The sequence below is a fragment of the Pseudorca crassidens genome, chromosome 1 (genome assembly GCF_039906515.1).
Source record: "Pseudorca crassidens isolate mPseCra1 chromosome 1, mPseCra1.hap1, whole genome shotgun sequence".
Lineage (NCBI taxonomy): Eukaryota > Metazoa > Chordata > Mammalia > Artiodactyla > Delphinidae > Pseudorca > Pseudorca crassidens.
In genome coordinates, this window is record NC_090296.1 from 107,445,136 (window position 1) to 107,465,272 (window position 20,137).

Below are 20,137 nucleotides of genomic sequence, written 5' to 3' on the forward strand. Positions count from 1 at the left end.
ACCCAGTGCCTAGAGGATAAAAATGCAAGGTATTTTCTACTATCCCCTTGTGTCAACACTTTGCTTCAGCCATAATGATCTGTCTACTCATTAATAGTCCTCCATCCCCATACACACTTTATGCTTTCCCATTTTGTTTCTTACTCCTAATCCCTATGTGAACATTCTCACTCCTTTTTGCCTATCCAGATTTCACCTATCTTTTAAGAAACATTTTATATACTAACTCTTCAGTAAAGCTACTTCTTCTCTCCTTAAATCAGTGGTTCTCAACCCAGATTGTATGCTAGAGCTGCCTACGGAGCTATTAAAAAAAATACCAATGCCCAGAGCCCAACACCAACTCAATTAAATCAGAATGTGTAGAGGTGAGACCTGAGCAACAGTATTTTTAAAATGTTTTCCAGGTGATTTAAATATGCAGCTAAGGCTCTGGATCACTACACTACCCTTCCTCCTTTACTTGTTATGGGCCATATTGTCCTTACTTTGCCCTTATTGATGAGTACCTAGTTAACAATTTTCTTTCCATGTAAATGTGTCTCATTTTTCTAAATGAAAGTAAGCTTATTGAAGTCAGGAATCTGACTTTGTATTTCCTTCAACACTTTAATCAGTGAATTGCACAAAGCAGTGTAAAATAATGATTTGTTTGCTTATTTAAGGATACTGTATAGCCCTAGCTCTCCTGCTCCCCTGTTAGTTATAGCAAGGGTTTGTTTGTATTGTTCCCATATTTAAGCTAGATGTGTGCTAGGTATGGGCCCAGATTTATCCATATTCCTCAAAAATCTAAGGCCAAAGAACCACAAAATCAGAATTATTGCTACATAATAAATACTGCTAAGTCATCTCACTTTACCTGATCTCTTTAAGTCCACACTTTATTCATTCATTCAACAAATATTTATTGAGCATGATTATGACTGGGTACTTACTTAGCTAAGTATTAGGACTGCAGCCTGAGCAAGGCAGCTATAGTTCCTGCCATTTAAGGACCTCCTAGTTTGACAAGGGACAGATGTTAAATAATTACATAAGTAGGTATCATTTCTATTGAGATACACTCTGTGAAGGGTACCTACAACATGCTGTGAGTACTTTTATTAGGACTTATAACCTATTTGAAGATGTCAGGAAAAATGGGGGGGTGGTGCGGTTAACTAAGCAGATGGAACATGTGTGCAGAAGCCCTGAGGAGGGAAATAACCTAACTTTTTAAGGAATTCGAAGAAGGGCTATGTGACTGAAGCATAGAAAATAAGAGGCATGATGTAAGGCTCAAGAGGCATGATGTAAGGCTCAAGAGATAGATATCAGATCTTGTAGAGTCCTAAGTTAAAAGGAGGAATTGGGAATTCTCTGGCAGTCCAGTGGTTAGGACTTGGCACTTTCACTGCCAGGGCCCGCGTTCAGTCCCTGGTCAGGGAACTGAGATCCCACAAGCCATGCTGTGTGGCCAAAAATAAATAAATAAATGAATGAATGAATGAGAGAAATAGACTTTGGTCTCTTGATGGCCTAGTCGTTCTTTTTGTTCTCTCTCTCTCTCTTTTTTTTTTTTCTCCACAGGGGTAGGATAGTTCAATTGAGAAAACAACGTCTCTGGCTGTCATGAGTGGTTGTTTTACAACTTTCCAAAATTGAGCTTTAGACGTTCCCTTTTTTTTTTTTTATCAAGGCCATATCCCTGACCTGGAAGTCCTTTACTAGTCACCTAGGTATTTGCAATCTTCCTGTGTGGTTGGGAAGGGTGCGCCTCTCCTGGAGCACTTTCTGCATTGGGTCTGTTTCTGGACTGAATATGCATTTCCATGAGATAATGATAGCCGAGAGAATGTGTGTACTCTGCTATTTCTCACTTCTAAGTTTTTCTCAGTAAACCTTATTCTGTAGCTAAACAGTGTACCACTAGTGTGTGTCTCCCTGCCCCTTGTATAACATTAAGGTGTTTTGGACTTCGGGGCAAGCCCCAAGAGCCAGTTTTTTGAAAGGATAAACAAAATCGACAAACTTCTAGCCAGGCTCTCCAAGAAGAAAAGAGAGAAGACCCAAGTAAACAAAATAAGAAATGAAAGAGGAGAATTAATAGTCAATACTGCAGAAATACAAAAAAATCATAAGAAATACTATGAATAGTTATATGCCAACAAATTGGGACAACCTAGAAAAAAATGGACAAGTTTCCATAAACATACAGCTTGCCAAAGCTGAGTCAAAATAATTTGGGGTTTCCCTTGTGGCGCAGTGGTTAAGAATCTGCCTGCCAATGTAGGGGACATGGGTTCGAGCCCTGGTCTGGGAAGATCCCACATGCCGCAGAGCAACTAAGCCCATGCGCCACAACTGATGAGCCTGCACTCTATAGCCCGTGTACCACAACTACTGAAGCCCGTGCGCCTAGAGCCCGTGCTCCACAACAAGAGAAGCCACTGCGATGAGAGGCCCATGCACCACAACGAAGAGTAGCCCCTGCTTGATGCAACTAAAGAAAGCCTGCATATAGCAATGAAGACCCAAGGCAGCCAAAAATAAATTAATTAATTTTTTAAAAAAGATAATTTGAACAGACTGATCACTAGAAGTGAAACAGAATCTGTAAATTAAAAAAAAAAAAAAAACCGAAAAACAAAACCCAAAAAACCCCTGGCAAACAAAAGTCCAGAACCAGATGGCTTTACTGGGGAATTCTACCAAACATACAAAGAACTTATTGTTCTCCAACTATTCCAAAAGATTGAAGAGGAGGGAACACTACCGAAGTCATTCTATGAAGCCACCATCACCCTGATACCCAAAATAAAGCTACAGTTATCAAAACAGCATGGTATTGGTGCAAAAACACATATGGATCAAGGGACCAGAATAAAGAACCCTGGAGTAAACCCACACACCTATGGTCAATTACTCTTTGACAAAGGAGGCAAGAATATACAGTGGAGAAAAGACAGTCTCTTTAGCAAGTGATGTTGGGAAAGCTGGACAGCTGCATGTAAATCAATGAAATTAGAACATTCCCTCATACCATGCACAAAAATAAACTCAAAATGCCTTAAAGACTTAATATAAGACACGATACCATAAAACTCCTATGCCAACAAATTGGGACAACCTACAAAAAATGGATAGTTTCTATAAACATACAGCTTGCCAAAACTGAATCAAGAAGAAACAGATAATTTGAACAGACTGATTACTAGAAATGAAATAGAATCTGTAAAAAACAAAACAAAACAAAAAACACCCAAAAAACAAAAAAACTCCCTGCAAACAAAAGTCCAGGACCAGATGGCTTTACTGGGGAATTCTACCAAACATACAAAGAAGAACTCATCCTTCTCAAACTATTCCAGAAGATTGAAGAGGAGGGAACACTACCAAATTCATTCTACGAGGCCACCATTACATAGAATAAAACAAAGGGGGAAACAGTCTTTGACATAAATCACAGCAATATTTTCTTAGATCAGTCTCCCAGGGCAAAATAAATAAAAGTAAAAATAAACAAATGGAACCTAAACAAATTTAAAAGCGTTTGCACAGTGTAGGAAATCATCAACAAAAAGGCAACCCACGAATGGAAGAAAATATTTGCAAATGATGTGATGAATAAAGGGTTAATTTCCAAAATATACAAAGAGCTCATACAACTTAATATCAAAAAAACAAACAACCGAGTCAAAAAATGGACAGAAGACCTAAATAAACATTTCTCCAAAAAGACATACAGCTGGCCAACAGGCACATGAAAAGATGCTCAACACTGCTAATTATTAGAGAAATGCAAATCAAAACCACAATGAGATATCACCTCACACTGGTGAGAATGGCCATCATCAAAACGTCTACAAATAATAAATGCTGGAGAGGGTGTGGAGAAATATTAATATATGGGAATATTAATATTCCCACTGTTGGTGGGAATGTTAATTGGTTTAGCCACTATGGAAAACAGTATGGAGGTTCCTTAAAAAACTAAAAATAGAACTACCATATGATCCAGCAATTCCTCTCCTGGGCATATATCCAGAAAAAACAAAAACTCTAATTCAAAAAGGTCCATGCACCCCTATGTTCATAGCAGCACTGTTTACAATAGCCAAGACATGGAAGCAGCTTAAGTGTCCATCAACAGATGAATGGATAAAGAAGATGTGGTGTATATATACAATGGAATGTTAACCATAAAAAAGAATGAAATATTGCCATTTGAAGCAACATGGATGGACGTAGAGTTTATCATGCTGAGTGAAATAAGACAGAGGAAGACAAATACTGTATATCACTTATATGTGGAATCTAAAAAATAACACAAATGAGTTTATTTACAAAACAGAAACAGCTTCACAGACATAGAAAACAAACTTATGGTCACCAAAGGGGAAAGCGGGGAGGAGGGAAAAATTAGGAGTATGGGATTAACAGATACACAGTACTATATGTAAAATAGAAAAACAACAAAGATTTACTGTATAGCAGGGGACTGTATTCAATATCTGATCATAGCCTATAATGGAAAAGAATCTGAAAAAACATGTGTAACTGAGTCACTTTGCTGTATACCTGAAAATAATACAGTATTGTAAATCTATTATTCTTTAATTTAAAAAACGAAAGAATGATTTCTGGGTTCTAAGCATGAACAACTGGATGAATGATGATGCTCTTTATCGAAACGCAGAACACTGGAACAGAAAAAAGATGTGAACTTTTAGAACTGTTAGAGCTGCTTCTCAGGCATCCCTCCAAGTGGAAATGTTGGTTAAATGGTTCAGGACTGGAATAAGTTTTGTGTACAAATAGGGAGAGGGAGAGTATGAGATTTACAAGAAAAATGTGGAATTGGAAGAAAAGAGAAGGCCTAGGACAGAGATTTGAGGAGTGCCAACATTTAAGGATCAACTAGTGGAGTATAAACTGGCAAAGGAGACAGAAAGAAAAGAACAAAAGGAAAATCTAAAGAATATGGTATCATGTAAACCAACAAGGAGAGAGTGTTTCAAGAAGAATTGGAGATCTCAATTGTTAAATGCTATTGAAAAGATGAATAAGATAAGAACACTTGGGGGGAAAGTGTTCATTAGGGATATGGATTTCATTGATATCTTTTAGAGAATGGTGGAAGCAGAAAAAAAACCTCATTGAATTGGTTAGGAAATGTTTGGGGTCTCAGATACTAGAAATAGATTATAGGCAACTTTTGACAGACAAACAACAGTTTGTCTGTGAGGAGGCACAGACATAATGGCTCATAGCTATAGTAGAGTGTGGAATCCAGGGAAGGTTGTTTTTGTTTAATATGAGAGACTTGACAATGTTAAAATATTGAAGGACTCAATAGAGAGAAATGTTGAAAATTCAGGAGAGGAGATAATGTTAGAAGCCTCCAAGAAGGTGAGAAAGGATAAACATTTTCACAGGTAAAATGGATTGACCTTTGGTTTAAAAAGAGACCTCTCCATTGTAAAGGAGGGAAAGAATAGACTATGAGTAGAGCTACCGGTAAGTTTATAGATTTGATGGCAGGAAATAGAGAAAGTTTTTGTTTCAATGTTTCTATTTTCTGTAATGTGGAAGGCAAGATCATTTACTGAGACTGAGGAGGGGTAAGAAGGTTTGGTTCCAGATTTGAAGAAAGAAAATTTGAAGTAGTCTTTACAGCATGTGGGAGAAAGGACTAACTAGAGAAATTAAGAATCACTATGCAGTGTTAAGGATGGTAATTATTACATGAATATACCACTTGTGTCATTTTTCTGTGGGAGTATTCATCAGAGTGTAGGCCTGGTGAAGGTAGTTAGTTATCCTAGATTTGGGACTTCGTTAAGTGGGTGGGTGCATCAAAGAATAAAAGAGCAAAGGAATTTAGGGGCATGATGTTATTATGTACATGATGATATTGGCCAAACTTATAAATATTTTTCTAGAAGAAAAAAAAAACACCATTCTTTACAAGGTAGTCCTGTTTTGTTTTGTTTTTTTTTTTGTCTGTGCTGCGTGGCTTGTAGGATCTTAGTATCCCAATCAGGGATCGAAACTGGGCCCTCGGCAGTGAAATCAATGAGTCCTAACCACTGGACCACCAGGGAATTCCTGGTAGTACTATTTTTATAGAAGGGATAAATGGAAACAACTATCCTGGTGGCCAGTCACTAGGGGGAAATGGTATTATTTTCTATAGTGACCACCAAACTGAAACAGTAGCACTGTTTTATACTTTTTATTATGAAAAATTGGAAACTTACAGAAAAATGATGAGACTAATTTAATGTGTTCCTATTGTACTCATCACCTACTTTTAACAGTTTTGACGTATTATTTTTTATCTATTTTTATATTTTTGTTTATACTTAAATATGTATCTCTAAACAAGAACATTTCCCTTTCAAATCACAGTACCATTATTGCATCTAACAAAGTTATCTATAATTTTTAATATCATCTCATACCCAGTCCATATTCAAATTTCCCATTTGTCCCCCAAATGGTTTTATGGATGGTTTGTTCAAACCAGGATCTAATCAAGGACCTTGTGTTACATTTGGTGAAGTCCTTTTTAGACAGAAATCCTGTGTTTTCCAGGAATCTTTTGGGTCTTTGGGCTATTTGTATCTGCCTCATTATAATCCTCTCAGTTCTATTTCCTATATTCCTGTTGAACTTTCTTTCCAGTTCTGAGGGTCTTTAAATTAGACGCTGCTTTACTCTGGCAAAGTACCCAATGAGTACATTCTTTATAAGAGTCAGAGACACTTTCCCTCCTGATTGACCCAGTGACTGATGACTGACTTACCACAAAATCTATTAGCACTTCTTCAGTTGTTGGTGTAAAACTAGAAGCCCTAAAGGAATACTTACTAAAATTTAAGGAAGGGGTTCCTGCATTTGCTTGATAAGGAAATAAGATGGAAGATTGTGCCCTTGTTCTATTAAACCTGTTCAGCATTAAAACTATTATTCTGTACCACTAATTGCTGGGTTGTTAGAGTTTCTGTAGTTCTTTATAAACTTGAGCCCTAAGGAATCTATAAGGATATAAGTAAGGAAAAACTAGAAAGCTGCTTTTTCCAACAAGATATGCCTACTTTTACTGCTGCATTAGATCTTCATAAGGACTTCTAACATTTCACTTTTGAAGGACCCTGAGATTTTTAGGGCCATTTTATGCATTCATATTTAATGATCACTTTATTTTGCATCTTCCTGCCCCTGTGAACTCTTTGGAACAACTAGAGTATAAACACAGTTCATTCCATGGAATTCTAGATATACTTTCTTTTTTTAAAAAAATATATTTTATTTATTTTTATGGCTGTGTCAGGTCTTGTGGCACGTGGAGTCTTTGATGAGACATGCAGGATCTTTTTTTTTTTTTTTAATAAATTTGTTTATTTATTTTTGGCTGTGTTGGGTCTTTATTGCTGTGCTCGGTTTTTCTCTAGCTGTGGCGAGCGGGGGCTACTCTTCATTGTGGTGTGTGGACTCCTCATTGTGGTGGCTTCTCTAGTTGCGGAGCACGGACTCTAGGTGCACAGGCTTCAGTGTGGCATGCGAGCTCAGTAGTTGTGCCTTGCGGGCTCTAGAGTGCAGGCTCAGTAGTTGTGGCACACAGGCTTAGTTGCTCTGACGCATGTGGGATCTTCCTGGACCAGGGACTGAACCCATGTGGCTTGCATTGGCAGGCGGATTCTTAACCACTGCGCCACCAGCGAAGTCCCACGGGATCTTTAGTTGTGGCGTGTGGGCTGTTCATTGCGGCGCATGGGCTTCTCTCTAGTTGTAGCATGTATGTTTTTTCTTCTCTAGTGGTGCGCAGGCTCTAGAGCACATGGGCTCTTTGTTGTGGTGCACGGGCTCCAGAGCACGTGGGCTCTCTAGTTTCAGTTTCAGTACATGGGCTGTCTAGTTGAGGCACGTGGGCTTTAGTTGCCCCATGGCACGTGAGATCTTAGTTCCCTGACCAGGGATTGAACCCGCGTCCCCTGCATTGGAAGGCGGATTCTTTATGACTGGACTACCAGGGAAGTCCCTCTAGATATACTTTCAACCAAAAATAAATTTAATATCTGGATAGAATATTTTCTACTACAGATAAATGGTGTGTATAACTAGGGACCTATAATAATAAACTGCCAGTCTATAATAAGTTGGCAATCAGTCAAAAGTATCTATAAGTGTATTATTCTATTAGTGGGGCTTATTTTTACTGTGATTTGCAGAAAGGGTTTTTATACTTTTTGGTACCCATATCGTATCATATGCCATTATTATCTCAGGACCAAGACCAACAAGGAAGAAGTCTGTGTTGGGACAAAAAGGATTACCTAGGAAAGGGAATCTCTAGTTTCTTTATAGGTTGTACCAATTTCCTTAGCAATTTACTAAATTCTACCTTGTGTGTAAAATATTTTTGTCATCTAAAGTCTTTTGGAACTCTAGAGATGTATGAGCCATGGACTTTTGTTTGACCAAAGGGAAGGTATGTGTCTCCTTTAATATTCTCTAGTACTATATCTCTGTTCTAACTCCTGTCTCCAGACTTTGGGTAGAGGCAGGGGCAAATTCTCTTGTTCAGTTAAACTTTTTGATGTTGTGTTGAGTCATCGTTGCTGTGCATAGGCTTTCTCTAGTTGTGGCGAGCAGGAGCTACTCTTCCTTGCTGTGTGAGGGCTTCTCATTGTGGTGGCTTCTCTTGTTGCGGAGCATGGACTCTAGGCGCATGGGCTTCAGTAGTTGTGGCACGCGGGCTCAGTAATTGTGGCTCGTGGGCTCTAGAGCGCAGGCTCAGTAGTTGTGGCGCATGGGCTTAGTTGCTTCGCAGCCTGTGGGATCTTCCCGGACAAGACCTTGAACCCGTGTCCCCTGCATTGGCAGGCAGATTCTTAACCACTGTGCCACCAGGGAAGCCCTCCATAGACTTTTTTTTTTTTTTTGCAACTGTAATATAACTTTATTTCACTTGGTAAAAGCCAAAACTGATAGTTCTTAACATGGTATGTGGAGATCAAAATTAAAGAATACAAAGTACCTTAAAAAAAAAAGCATTCAGGGGCTTCCCTGGTGGTGCAGTGGTTGAGCGTCCGCCTGCCAATGCAGGGGACACGGGTTCGTGCCCCGGTCCAGGAAGATCCCACATGCCGCTGAGCGGCTGGTCCCGTGAGCCATGGCCGCTGAGCCTGCGCGTCCGGAGCCTGTGCTCTGCAACGGGAGAGGCCACAGCAGTGAGAGGCCCGCGCACCGAAAAAAAAAAAAAAAAACAGCATTCAGCTCAATCCTGGTTCTTTCAATATTACTGCCAAACTTCTGTGAAAGAAGCCTTGTAATAAAGACTAACAGCAACATAGAAGATGATTTAAAAAAAAAAGTTCATTTAACAATCTAGAAAAAAGAAAGTGACTATAATACTTGATGACAGACATCATGTTTAAGTAGAAAACACAAAGATAGAAAAAAGTAATATCTCTGAAAATATTGCACAACTTCAGGTGTTTCCTCCAAATTTGCTTTATGTAATTGGATATAAATTAATGAACAAAAACTTAAGCAAGATACATGTAACAATTTAACAGAACCTGATAATCTAATTTCTTTCCATTTTTCTCAAACTCATTGTGGGGCTTATAAGAAAATTAACCAACATAGATACTGCTACAGTTGAATGTTAAATCTTTAAGTGCTTATGACATACTAAATTCTTCTATAATGCAATTATGAAGAACCCTTCAAGAGACTTGTGTTTTATATGTAGAAAAGTGTTAAAGTCAAATATTCAACTCAATATAAAATAATAAGAAACATTTCTGATTGTTTGGTTGAGATTGCTTCTCCTTTTGCTAATGAATGATTTTTTTAGCTGTAATATCACTGAGTTGAACAAATATGTCACCTTTGAGTACATTAAGAAAAATAAACACATGCTAAATGGATAAAACATTACAACTACATCCTTACTAGACCATCTCTACTTCTAACACTTCAGAAGCTTAGAGATTCAGTGTTCTTATATTAACTGCAAGAAAAAGATAAAAGAGAAATTCCTTCTTTTTTGAGATCACAACTATGAAGTCATGTGGTTATACAAATTCTGCATTTGTGTGCAAAACATGAAACACATTTATCTTAATTCTCCCTGCTTAGAATTGTCAGTCAACTAGCAGGACTGTTCTTCCAAGAAACAGAAACAGAGATGTGTTTTACATAACTTCAATAACCTCAGCACTACAATACAGGGAAGGAGGTCACAGGAAAGAATAAATCAAAATTGTTACAACTGAGAAACTTTTCTCAGTTTAACCATGGTGCCACTTTCATTTTTACATAAGCATGGTGGCATAATTCAAGCTCAATAAATCAGAATTCTTAGTGTTTGAAATTTACCTTGACTTTTAGTTATCACCATATTAACAACCAAACTAATTAGGTGAAACACATAAGAAAGGGTAATATTAAATCCCACTTTACTAGAGTTGGTTTCTTGACACATTAACTCATTTTTTTTATAGAAAAGGGATAGTGCATCTCAGCTTGCTTACACACTAGGAGATCACTTTGAATTCTGCATTTCCTAACTGCAAACAGATATAGCACTTATAACAGGTTATAAATAAAGTGGTTTTCAAGCATAGAGCCAGCCCCAACGATAATAATACACTATTTAAAAAGACCTAAGGCAATGAATTCCATTTCCAGTGGATAAAAGAACTGTACAAACAAGCTTAAAACTACTTTTTTTGTGCCAGTGTTGTAAAATGGAGCTTTTAATAAAACCTTGACCCAAATGCCAGCAACTTGAGAAAATAATTTGGGTGGGGGGGAGAAGAAAATTACTTCATTTAGGAAAAACAACCACTATCTTTTTCCTAATCTTCGACATACACAATTTAAACTTATACAGCTGCTTTAACACTTTACACAATTCCTATGTACTGGAGCAATAACAAGATCTAAATACAATTATATTCTTGAACACTGGGTCAAGGCTTTACATAAAAATACCTTCCTACTTTTCCCCCTAAGTTTCTAAAATATCACATACTTTTCCCCAACAGCTGCAGCCATTCAGGAATATTTAGGAAACTTTTGTGCATGATCTTAATCCCTAATCCCTGGCTTTTTGGGCTCAGTGACAAAAGATCAAAACCACCAAAAATGATGGTTCACTTGAAGTCAGATGAGAGACCCTGGCTCAGTCAGTCTCGTAGGACGAAAGTAGTGCTGCATCAACGGGCTTCATGCAGGAGGGGCATGTGAAGGATCTCATCAACCAGTCATCCATACAGTCCAGATGATAGATGTGCATGCACGGGAGAAATCGAATTGGGTCCCCATGAACAAAGTCCATCATACAGATCACACACTCCCAGATCTTTTTTTCTGATCCATCTCTTCCAGGTTCATAAACTCCTTTAGGCAGATGCTGTATAAGGCCTATTCTTTGAGCTATCCTAATTTGTTCCTCTTCAGTCAGCTGAGTTGCTAGGCGAGTCTGGCTAGGTGTTGGATGATAGACCGGAACTGGAACTTGTTCCTGATATGGCGGCGGCGGCTCCTGATCCTGCTCAGCCCCCTCGCCAAAGCTAGCCCGGTCGGACTGAGACTCGTGAAGCAGGGAGATGTCATCCGAAGTGGGGGACTTGAGGCAGTTCCCCATCTTCCGGGGCTGGGGTGTGTGATCTGTGCGCTGTTTTGACAGTCTTCTCCCCTCCATAGACTTTTTAATTAGGCCTTCTGTCATCGCAGAGTCACAGAGGATGTGTGAATTAAATTGATTTTTTCCCTATTATACTTTTTTCCTATTCTTGATTTTTATAATAATTTACCAGTCAACTTCACACTTCTCAACTGTGTATGGATCTATGGTGGGTTTTTTTTGCGACACGCGGGCCTCTCACCGCTGCGGCCTCTCCCGCTGCGGAGCACAGGCTCCGGACGCGCAGGCTCAGCGGCCGTGGCTCACGGGCCCAGCCGCTCCGCGGCACGTGGGATCCTCCCAGACCGGGGCACGAACCCGTGTCCCCTGCATCGGCAGGCGGACTCCCAACCACTGCGCCACCAGGGAAGCCCGGATCTATGGTTTTGATTGCACAGCCTCTCATGACATTTTCTCTGACAGCAGATACTAGTTGACTTCCTGTTTTTGGAAACTCCTCTTATTTCTAGTTTTGTGGTTTACCATTCCTAAACTCTGGACAAGTACCTCTTCCATTACTAGCAAAGCAATCAAGTCCAGCTCTTGTTAGTTATTAGTTGTAATAGCACTCTCCATGAACCCTTGATTAAACTATTCTTCCCTCACCTGTCCATTGGCAAAAATACATATACCCCTAATTTCTATCTCGTATGTTACCTTGCTCCATGTAATTCCATTTAATCTTGTACAGTTAAACTGGGCAGATCATTTTGGCAAATCCACATTGAGTACATGATCCTACGAAGATCTGTGCTTTTCATCAGCATAACTAAGATTAGGATCTGAAAGTAGCAGGAGGAGATGCTAGTGAGAGTGCACATGCTTTCAGGGCCATTCTTGTGGTTCTAAATAGTAAGATGACTTTTAACCAGACAGGAAATTTGAAAGTATAAAAATGGGCTGTAAATAAATCCGCACTTTCCTAGAAACAGACCTATTTTGGTCTGTTCTGCTTCGGGATTCTTATATATATAACTCTATATCCAAGATCTAGTTATTCCTTTTTATTTTAATGATCCTCCTCCGCTTCTCTAATACTTCCTGCTTGCTCTTTTTTTAAAAAATAAATTTTAAAATTTATTTATTTTTGGCTGCGTTGGGTCCCCGCTGCTGCATGCGGGCACTTAACAGCCGCGGCAAGCGGGGGCCAGCCCTCGCCGCGGCACGCGGGCCCCTCACCACGGTGGCCTCTCCCACCACAGAGCACAGGCTCCAGGCATGCGAGCCTCAGTAGCCGTGGCCCACAGGCTCAGCATTTGTGGCCTAAGGGCTCTAGAGCACAGGCCCAGCAGTTGTGGCACACGGGTCCAGTCCAGTCGCTTCGTGGCATGTGGGATCCTCCCAGACCAGGGATCGAACCTGCGTTCTCTGCACTGGCAGGGAGACTTCCAACCACCGCACCACCAGGGAAGCCCCCCTGCTTGCTCTTGAGTAAAATAAACTACTGATTCCTTGGCCTCTGTCTAGATCACCTAGCTTCTAGATCTTTGGTTAAATAACGACATCTGCCTAGTTCTTTCCCCATCGTGACTCCCCCTTGATCATCCCTTTCCCATATCAACTTTTATATCCATGTCTTGACTGTTTCCTCTACCTCTTGTTTTTAAATTATTGACAACTCGCTGGAGTATATTCGAAACCAAGGTGTTTTTTAAGGTTAGCTTTTATTAGTTTGCTTTTTTACTTTACATTTAAGGATTAGAAGTGAGAGTAGTTTAGGAGATACAGTTCAAGATAAGTACTAAAGCCATATTAAAGAAATAAAATAAGTTTGTCCATTCACTTTTCTCTTCAACTAAGACTATGGTGGGAATTTTTTTTTCCACAGAAGGCTACACTTAAGTAAAAATTCACCTAATTTAGATATTTTTAAAAGGTAGTTAATACATCAAAAATTGTCACTTTTTTTTTTTTTTTGGGCCGTGCCACACACCTTGTAGGATCTTAGTTCCCCGACCAGGGATCAAACCCATGGCCCCTGCAATGGAAGCGTGGAGTACTAACCAATGGACCACCAGGGAATTTCCAAATTGTCACTTTCTTTTAAAAAAATTTTTTAGAGGCAGGAAGGGGAAAGAAATGTGGTAACAGAAAAGTGATTCCAACAGTACAGGCAGAGAGATCCAGCTTTTCCTTTTAAATAAGAGGCAGGAAAAGGAGATAGATAAAGAAACCCAGATAGATTTAGGGGCTGTTCACGTGCCCTGCATTATACTAAGCATTTTACGTTCATTATCTCATTTAATTTTCACAACTTCCCACTTTACATCTGAGAGAACAGGCTTAAAGCCCTGAGTAACTTGCTCAAGACCACACAGCTTGTAAACAGCTCCAGTCTGACTTTTAACTTCACACTCTCAACAGCTCTGCCTCTCTGGGTGGGTAAGAAAGTTACTTGTAGGTGAGATTGATGTTTGTTAAGTAGGAGTAAAGTTCATCTTTCAATTTATAAAATTCCTTAGAAATCCTCTCATCTCACTGATTCTATATCACTTTATAAGAAAAGAAAACTAAGGTCCAAAGACTTTAAATAATTCAAATCCAAGCTAGTTAACCAGAAACATTCAGGCAGTGCTTTGCTCTGTATTTTAAAGCCTGGAATTACTTTATTTTTGTATTACATTATCAGGTTTTCTTCTATTTTACCAATTTACAAAATGTGATAGTATTATGTATATTGTTAATAAAAGTAACGTATATACTCTATATAGAATTATCAGAGTATTTTAGGTAGAACAGGTTTTCGTTCAGTCTTCTTTTGTGATTTAATTGCCCATTTTTAAAAAAATTTTAAAAATTATCTAATGTCATTTGTTTTTATGTAATAATAAACATACATTTTATACATTAATAAACAATTTAATTTAATATATGCATTCTGTATTTTTTTGTGAAATTAATATTTTAGAGACTGGTGAGTCAGATTAGGCAGAAGATTTAAGGCTTAGAAAAGAAAGCTTTGGCTAGATAATATTAACAAAAGTGCTGGGATACAAAAGCAAGGAATATATATATATTTTTTTTGTTGTTGTTGTTGCGGTACGTGGGCCTCTCACTGTCGTAGCCTCTCCCGTTGCGGAACACAGGCTCTGGACGCGCAGGCTCAGCGGCCATGGCTCACGGGCCCAGCCACTCCGCGGCATGTGGGATCTTCCCGGACTGGGGCACGAACCCATGTCCCCTGCATCAGCAGGCTGACTCTCAACCACTGCACCACCAGGGAAGCCCCCAAGAAATATTCTTGATGGTGATTTAATTGTAGACTCTCAGGAACAAATGGGCCTAAAGTATTCAGTACTATACTGACACATGCTTTGTAAATTTTAAGTAATAACCAGCATTGTTGACAGTGGACCAGTTACAGACTTTTTTTGATAAATGTCAAGATCTAAAAGAGGAAGAAATTGAGGCTGATGGTCCATGAGAAGACAGGTCACCTATACCAAGAAATGGATACTTTTAGTTAAAACTTTTAAGTATTCATGTGCTATGGATGATAGTAGCTTTCAATAGAAACGCTCCCAGAATTTACCTATCCTAAAGTGTCATTTGGAGGAAAATTATTGATAAGATTATAGTTCCTTCCCAACAAACAGCCAATCTAATATATGATCTATACAAAATAAACTGTAAAACTTACATATTATATAATATGTTGAAATGCATTGTGATAAGTATAAAGAGAAGGGTCAGATCTATTCAGTGGAAAATTAGTTTTTCTCTTAAATTATCCCAGAACAAGGTAGACCCTAACTGGGTATTAAAAATATGTTAAGGGGCCTCCCTGGTGGGGCAGTGGTTGAGAGTCCACCTGCCGATGCAGGGGACACGGGTTCGTGCCCCGGTCCGGGAGGATCCCACATGCCACGGAGCGGCTGGGCCCGTGAGCCATGGCCGCTGAGCCTGAGTGTCCGGAGCCTGTGCTCCACAAAGGGAGAGGCCACAATGGTGAGAGGCCCGCGTACCGCAAAAAAAAAATAAAAAATAAAATGTTAGGTAATGACACTGCATGGGTGAATAAAACATGACTCTGGTCCTCAAGGAGCTTAAAATGTATTAAGAGAGATGATTAAGTAAACAGACAACTGCAATTCAATGTATAAAGGGCTATAATACTGTTAAGTCCAGGATTCTATGAAGTCACATAAAAGGGGCACTAATATCAGAGTAAGGTGGGATCATTACTACCCATGATATGAATCCTCAAGCACTTAGCATAGTGCTAAGCATATGGTAGGCATTCAATATTTGATAAATTGGAACGTACCTGATTTAAAAAACAAAACAAAACATGAGCCTGGACTTAATTTTTTCTTAAAACAATGTCTTTAATCTTTATACCAAAATGTGTTTCTTTATGAATCCTTTTCATGTTGCAATAGTAATTTCAGTGACCTTGTAAATTAATCAGTACCTACAGCTGATTCTTGAATGTAACTGCTACTAGACAACAGGAAAGACTGTACTTCAGGAGGAGCTGTGTCCCATAGTGCTGGACACATAGTAAATGTTCAAAAATAACAACTACTTAGTTTTTTTTAAAGCTTCAGAATTTATTCAGTAATTCTCTACCCTCACCACCAAATTCTTTAAAGGAATTTCTTATTAGTAATTATTAAGATTGTGTATAAGTGAGAACTTGAAAAGTATGATTCTTGTGCAATAATAAACACTATATTAACCAGTGGGAACTCTGAACAAGTAAATGAAAGTTGTCCTTGGCAAATCTGAAATAAAAATGGCTTACAAATGTTATATGGTATACTAGGGACACTTTACATATGATTGGAGTTAAAACTAATGCATATGAGCAATTAGAGATCAATGCTAAATTCTATGGTAATGACTGTAAATACATTATGACTTCATTGATTAATTCAATAAATATTAGGCTTCAACTTTATGATACAGCCTACACTAGGCCCAGAGATAGATTAAAAAATACAGTCTGGGGAACGAGGAAGAAAACATAATCATTGTACAGTGTGATTTAATGCTACTATAGAAAAAGTACAAAGTACTGTCGGTGTATAAATTAAGAGCAGCTAATGGTGCAGAGAAGGAAAAATTGGTATGAAATGGATTAGTCATATGTGCTTAATTTTTTTAAAAAACAGGCAATATGATATAATTTTATTGTGACTATATCTTATTTGTTATCTGATGTATTTTTTAGGAACTTGTATAGTATTTTTCTATTTTGTGAAAGGAGATTAAAAAACCCCAAGGGCTATTTATAAGTTATGAATTAGTTGAACATGCCAAGAACTCCCATTTCTCATCATACTGTAGTGTACCTTTTATAAACTATATTCAAAGCCAAGTGGATATAATTCAGTGAGCAAATAAGATATCTACTTGGTCAACTATTTAGTAGGTTGTGCAGACCTAACTAGTAGGAATAATTATATGTTTTAAAAAGATTATACAGTTTCTCTTAAATATTAACTAGCTTTGATCAACTTAACAGTCCTTTTTCTTATTTCTTATTAAGGGTCTGCTGTATTTGTTGGTAACAGACCAGGGGTTTCTCACTGAAGAAAAAGTTGTTTGGGAAAGCCTACACAATGTCGATGGTGATGGAAATTTCTGTGACTCAGAATTTCATCTGCGGCCTCCTTCTGATCCGGAAACTGTATACAGAGGACAACAAGATCAGATAGATCAGGTAAATCTGTTGTTTTATCTTCTTCATATTGTTTAAAGTGCTCATTCCTTTCAAATGTGAATTTAGTTATCCAAATTTTTGAACTAAAAGTTGTTCATTAATATACTTGTGAAATTTTCCTGACACTTCCTAAATAGTTAAGTGATTATTCTACATGTACATTAATTGTACACTTTGGTTCAGAAGACCAGATTATATTGAACTGTGAAGGTCATGGTAAAGAGTTTAAATTTTATTCTAATTGTAGTAGGGAAGGTATGCGAAGTATTAAACATGGAAGTGACATGATCTACTTTACCTTTTTTTTAAATTGAGGTAACATTAGTTTATAACATTATATGTTTCATGTGTATAACAGTATGTTTCTACTTCTGTAAAAAAATATGGAATGCTTCACAAATTTGAGTGTCATCCTTGCATAGGAGCTGTGCTAATCTTCTCTGTATCGTTCCAATTTTAGTATTTATGCTGCTGAAGCGAGCACTACTTTACCTTTTTAAAAACCTGCTATGTGGCAAATGCATAGGAAGGACACGGTTGTAAGCAGACTAGCAGTCCAAGCAAGAGGTGATGATGGCTTAGCCTTGGTGGTAGAGATGAAGAGACAAGTACATATTTGAGATCTATTTTGGTTAGTCAGAAAAAGTAGAAAAGAGGGAATCTTGAAGATAGCATACACTGGATAAAGAGTAGGGGGGTGTTCTAAGCCTTAGAGTCCAAGGTAAGGAGGAACAGACACTTACAGCAGGAGCTGCACTACTGAGCAGAATTCTTATTTGGAACTGAAACAGATGAGATTTTTGCCTGCTATTGGTTGGTAGGCTTAGAGCCACAAGTGTGTTTATTACTAGAAGTATAACAGTGATGTGACATTTTCCTCAACTGAGGCAGAAATATGTTTATGTTAAACAGTTGGCACATGTTTTGCTGATAACAATTTAAGTGCATAGAGACTGTGTTCATTTAACCATTATTCATTGAGCAGTTGTACTGAGCACTATAACTGCATCCTGGGGACACAAAGATAAATCATTCAGTCCTGTCCTCAAAGATTCTTCAGTCTAGTTGGGGAGGCAGGTATTTGACCAACTAATATCATATGTTAAGTTCTATAATGGTAATTTGAATAGCAAGCTATGAATGGATGAAAGAATACTTGATTCAAACAAATACTAATCTTTCTAGGACTCTTGGCCTTCCTTTGACAAACAGCCATAATAATCAACATACTCATTTTCCTTCAGAAGATATACAGGAGCATGGTTTTTTAAGTGTTACTTAAGAGAAATATACAGGATTTTTCTAACTACTGTGTGTAAAAAATATTGGCACAGGAATGAAGTAAAGCAATAGATTGCCACAGTAATCTAGCCGTGAGGTGTTGAGAATACATGTATGATATTGTCTTTAAAAGTAGCAATGAAGGGACTTAGCAAAGAGCAGAGTTTGAAGAATTGGGGAGAAAACTTTGAAGGACAAATTCTTGATGTCAGTAAGATAATCATGCTAGATAGTACAAGGTCTTCACAGGCAACAACCTTTTACATATCCTCTGTGGTTATTTAAAATTCTCTTATTTTGAGGGTAGATTGGGGGAGGTGCACAAGAGTAGTCAAGTTTCATTCAGCACTAATTCTTAATAAAAGTGGATGTTTTGTTAGATAATATAACTTTTGACCAAAGATGCATCACTTTCTCTCATAGGAAATAATCTGGGGGTGTGTGTGGGAGGAGAAAGGCATAGTTAAGTAACTGAATATGATTGTATGATGGACAGCTATGTTGGCTTTAAAAATCATCTTTTGGGAGAATATTTAATAAATAATCTTGGGAAGTTCTTATAACCTTTTTTTAAACAGAAGACTTTTATAACATTAAATGGAAAAGAAAGCAGATTATGATAGTTTCAGGGGTTGGGAGATGTGTTTGTGTTTGTATGTGAATATAGAAAAAAATGATTAATATATAACAATTATATATTAATTGTTAACAGTAGTTGGCTCTGTGTAATGATATTATGGTAATCTTAACTTTCTTATTTATGCTTTTTTACTTTGTAACAATTTTCTACAGACATGTGTTTTTTTTTTTTTAAGCTTTTCTGAATGCCTTATATACTGCTTCTAGAAGGAATTTCAAATGAATATTTAAAATATTTATAACAATGGCAACATCACTGAAATAATTTCATACCTCCCAAACAAATATATAGAAAACTTCTATTTTTACATTTACCCTCTGGTATGTTTTTTAAAAGCCACTCTGATAGGTTTGTAGATATAACCCCTATATTTCACACACGTTAGTTCTTGGATAAAATCTCATAGCTAAAAATGGTTATCATTTAATTTCTTAGGACTATCTTATGGCATTATCTCTACAACAAGAACAGCAGAGCCAAGAGATCAATTGGGAACAAATACCTGAAGGAATCAGTGATTTGGAACTAGCAAAGAAACTCCAAGAAGAAGAGGATAGACGAGCTTCTCAATATTACCAGGAACAGGAACAAGCAGCAGCAGCTGCTGCTTCTGCTTCTACACAGGCCCAGGTAAAAACTAGTGTTCTGATCCTTAAATATAATGATCACTTTAGCAATAAAGAAATTTGTGCTGAGATAAAAACTTTTAAGTTAGGTATTGACTCTGTTAGCATTTTTAGCATCCATGGATTTTATGACATTGTTCTAAGTTTGTGATTATCTTAATATATTTCTAATTTAGTTAATTTTACTTTTTCTGAGGTTCTGATGGGAAGATTTTCCAAATTTATTAAGTTCT

The 20,137-nt window shown here is 37.8% G+C and overlaps 1 protein-coding gene, 1 non-coding gene and 1 pseudogene across 11 annotated transcripts in view; 1 reads left to right on the forward strand and 2 right to left on the reverse strand.

Moving 5' to 3' along the window:
- Positions 1 to 20,137, forward strand: part of MINDY2 (MINDY lysine 48 deubiquitinase 2) — a 114,430-nt gene that overhangs the window by 48,785 nt on the left and 45,508 nt on the right. For all 10 annotated transcript variants that reach the window (XR_010945970.1, XR_010945971.1, XR_010945947.1 and 7 more), the window contains exons 7-8: positions 17,184 to 17,357; positions 19,714 to 19,908. Coding sequence is in view for 2 of the 10 variants with exons in the window: in XM_067748393.1 (XP_067604494.1) it covers positions 17,184 to 17,357; positions 19,714 to 19,908 (369 nt within the window). In the remaining 8 variants the exon portion in view is untranslated. The remainder of the gene's footprint in view (positions 1 to 17,183; positions 17,358 to 19,713; positions 19,909 to 20,137) is intronic.
- LOC137229952 (RING finger protein 11 pseudogene) lies at positions 10,207 to 11,749 on the reverse strand (annotated as a pseudogene).
- Positions 17,735 to 17,841, reverse strand: LOC137207192 (U6 spliceosomal RNA). Its single transcript, XR_010934978.1, has one exon. It is a non-coding gene; the product is annotated as a U6 spliceosomal RNA (small nuclear RNA).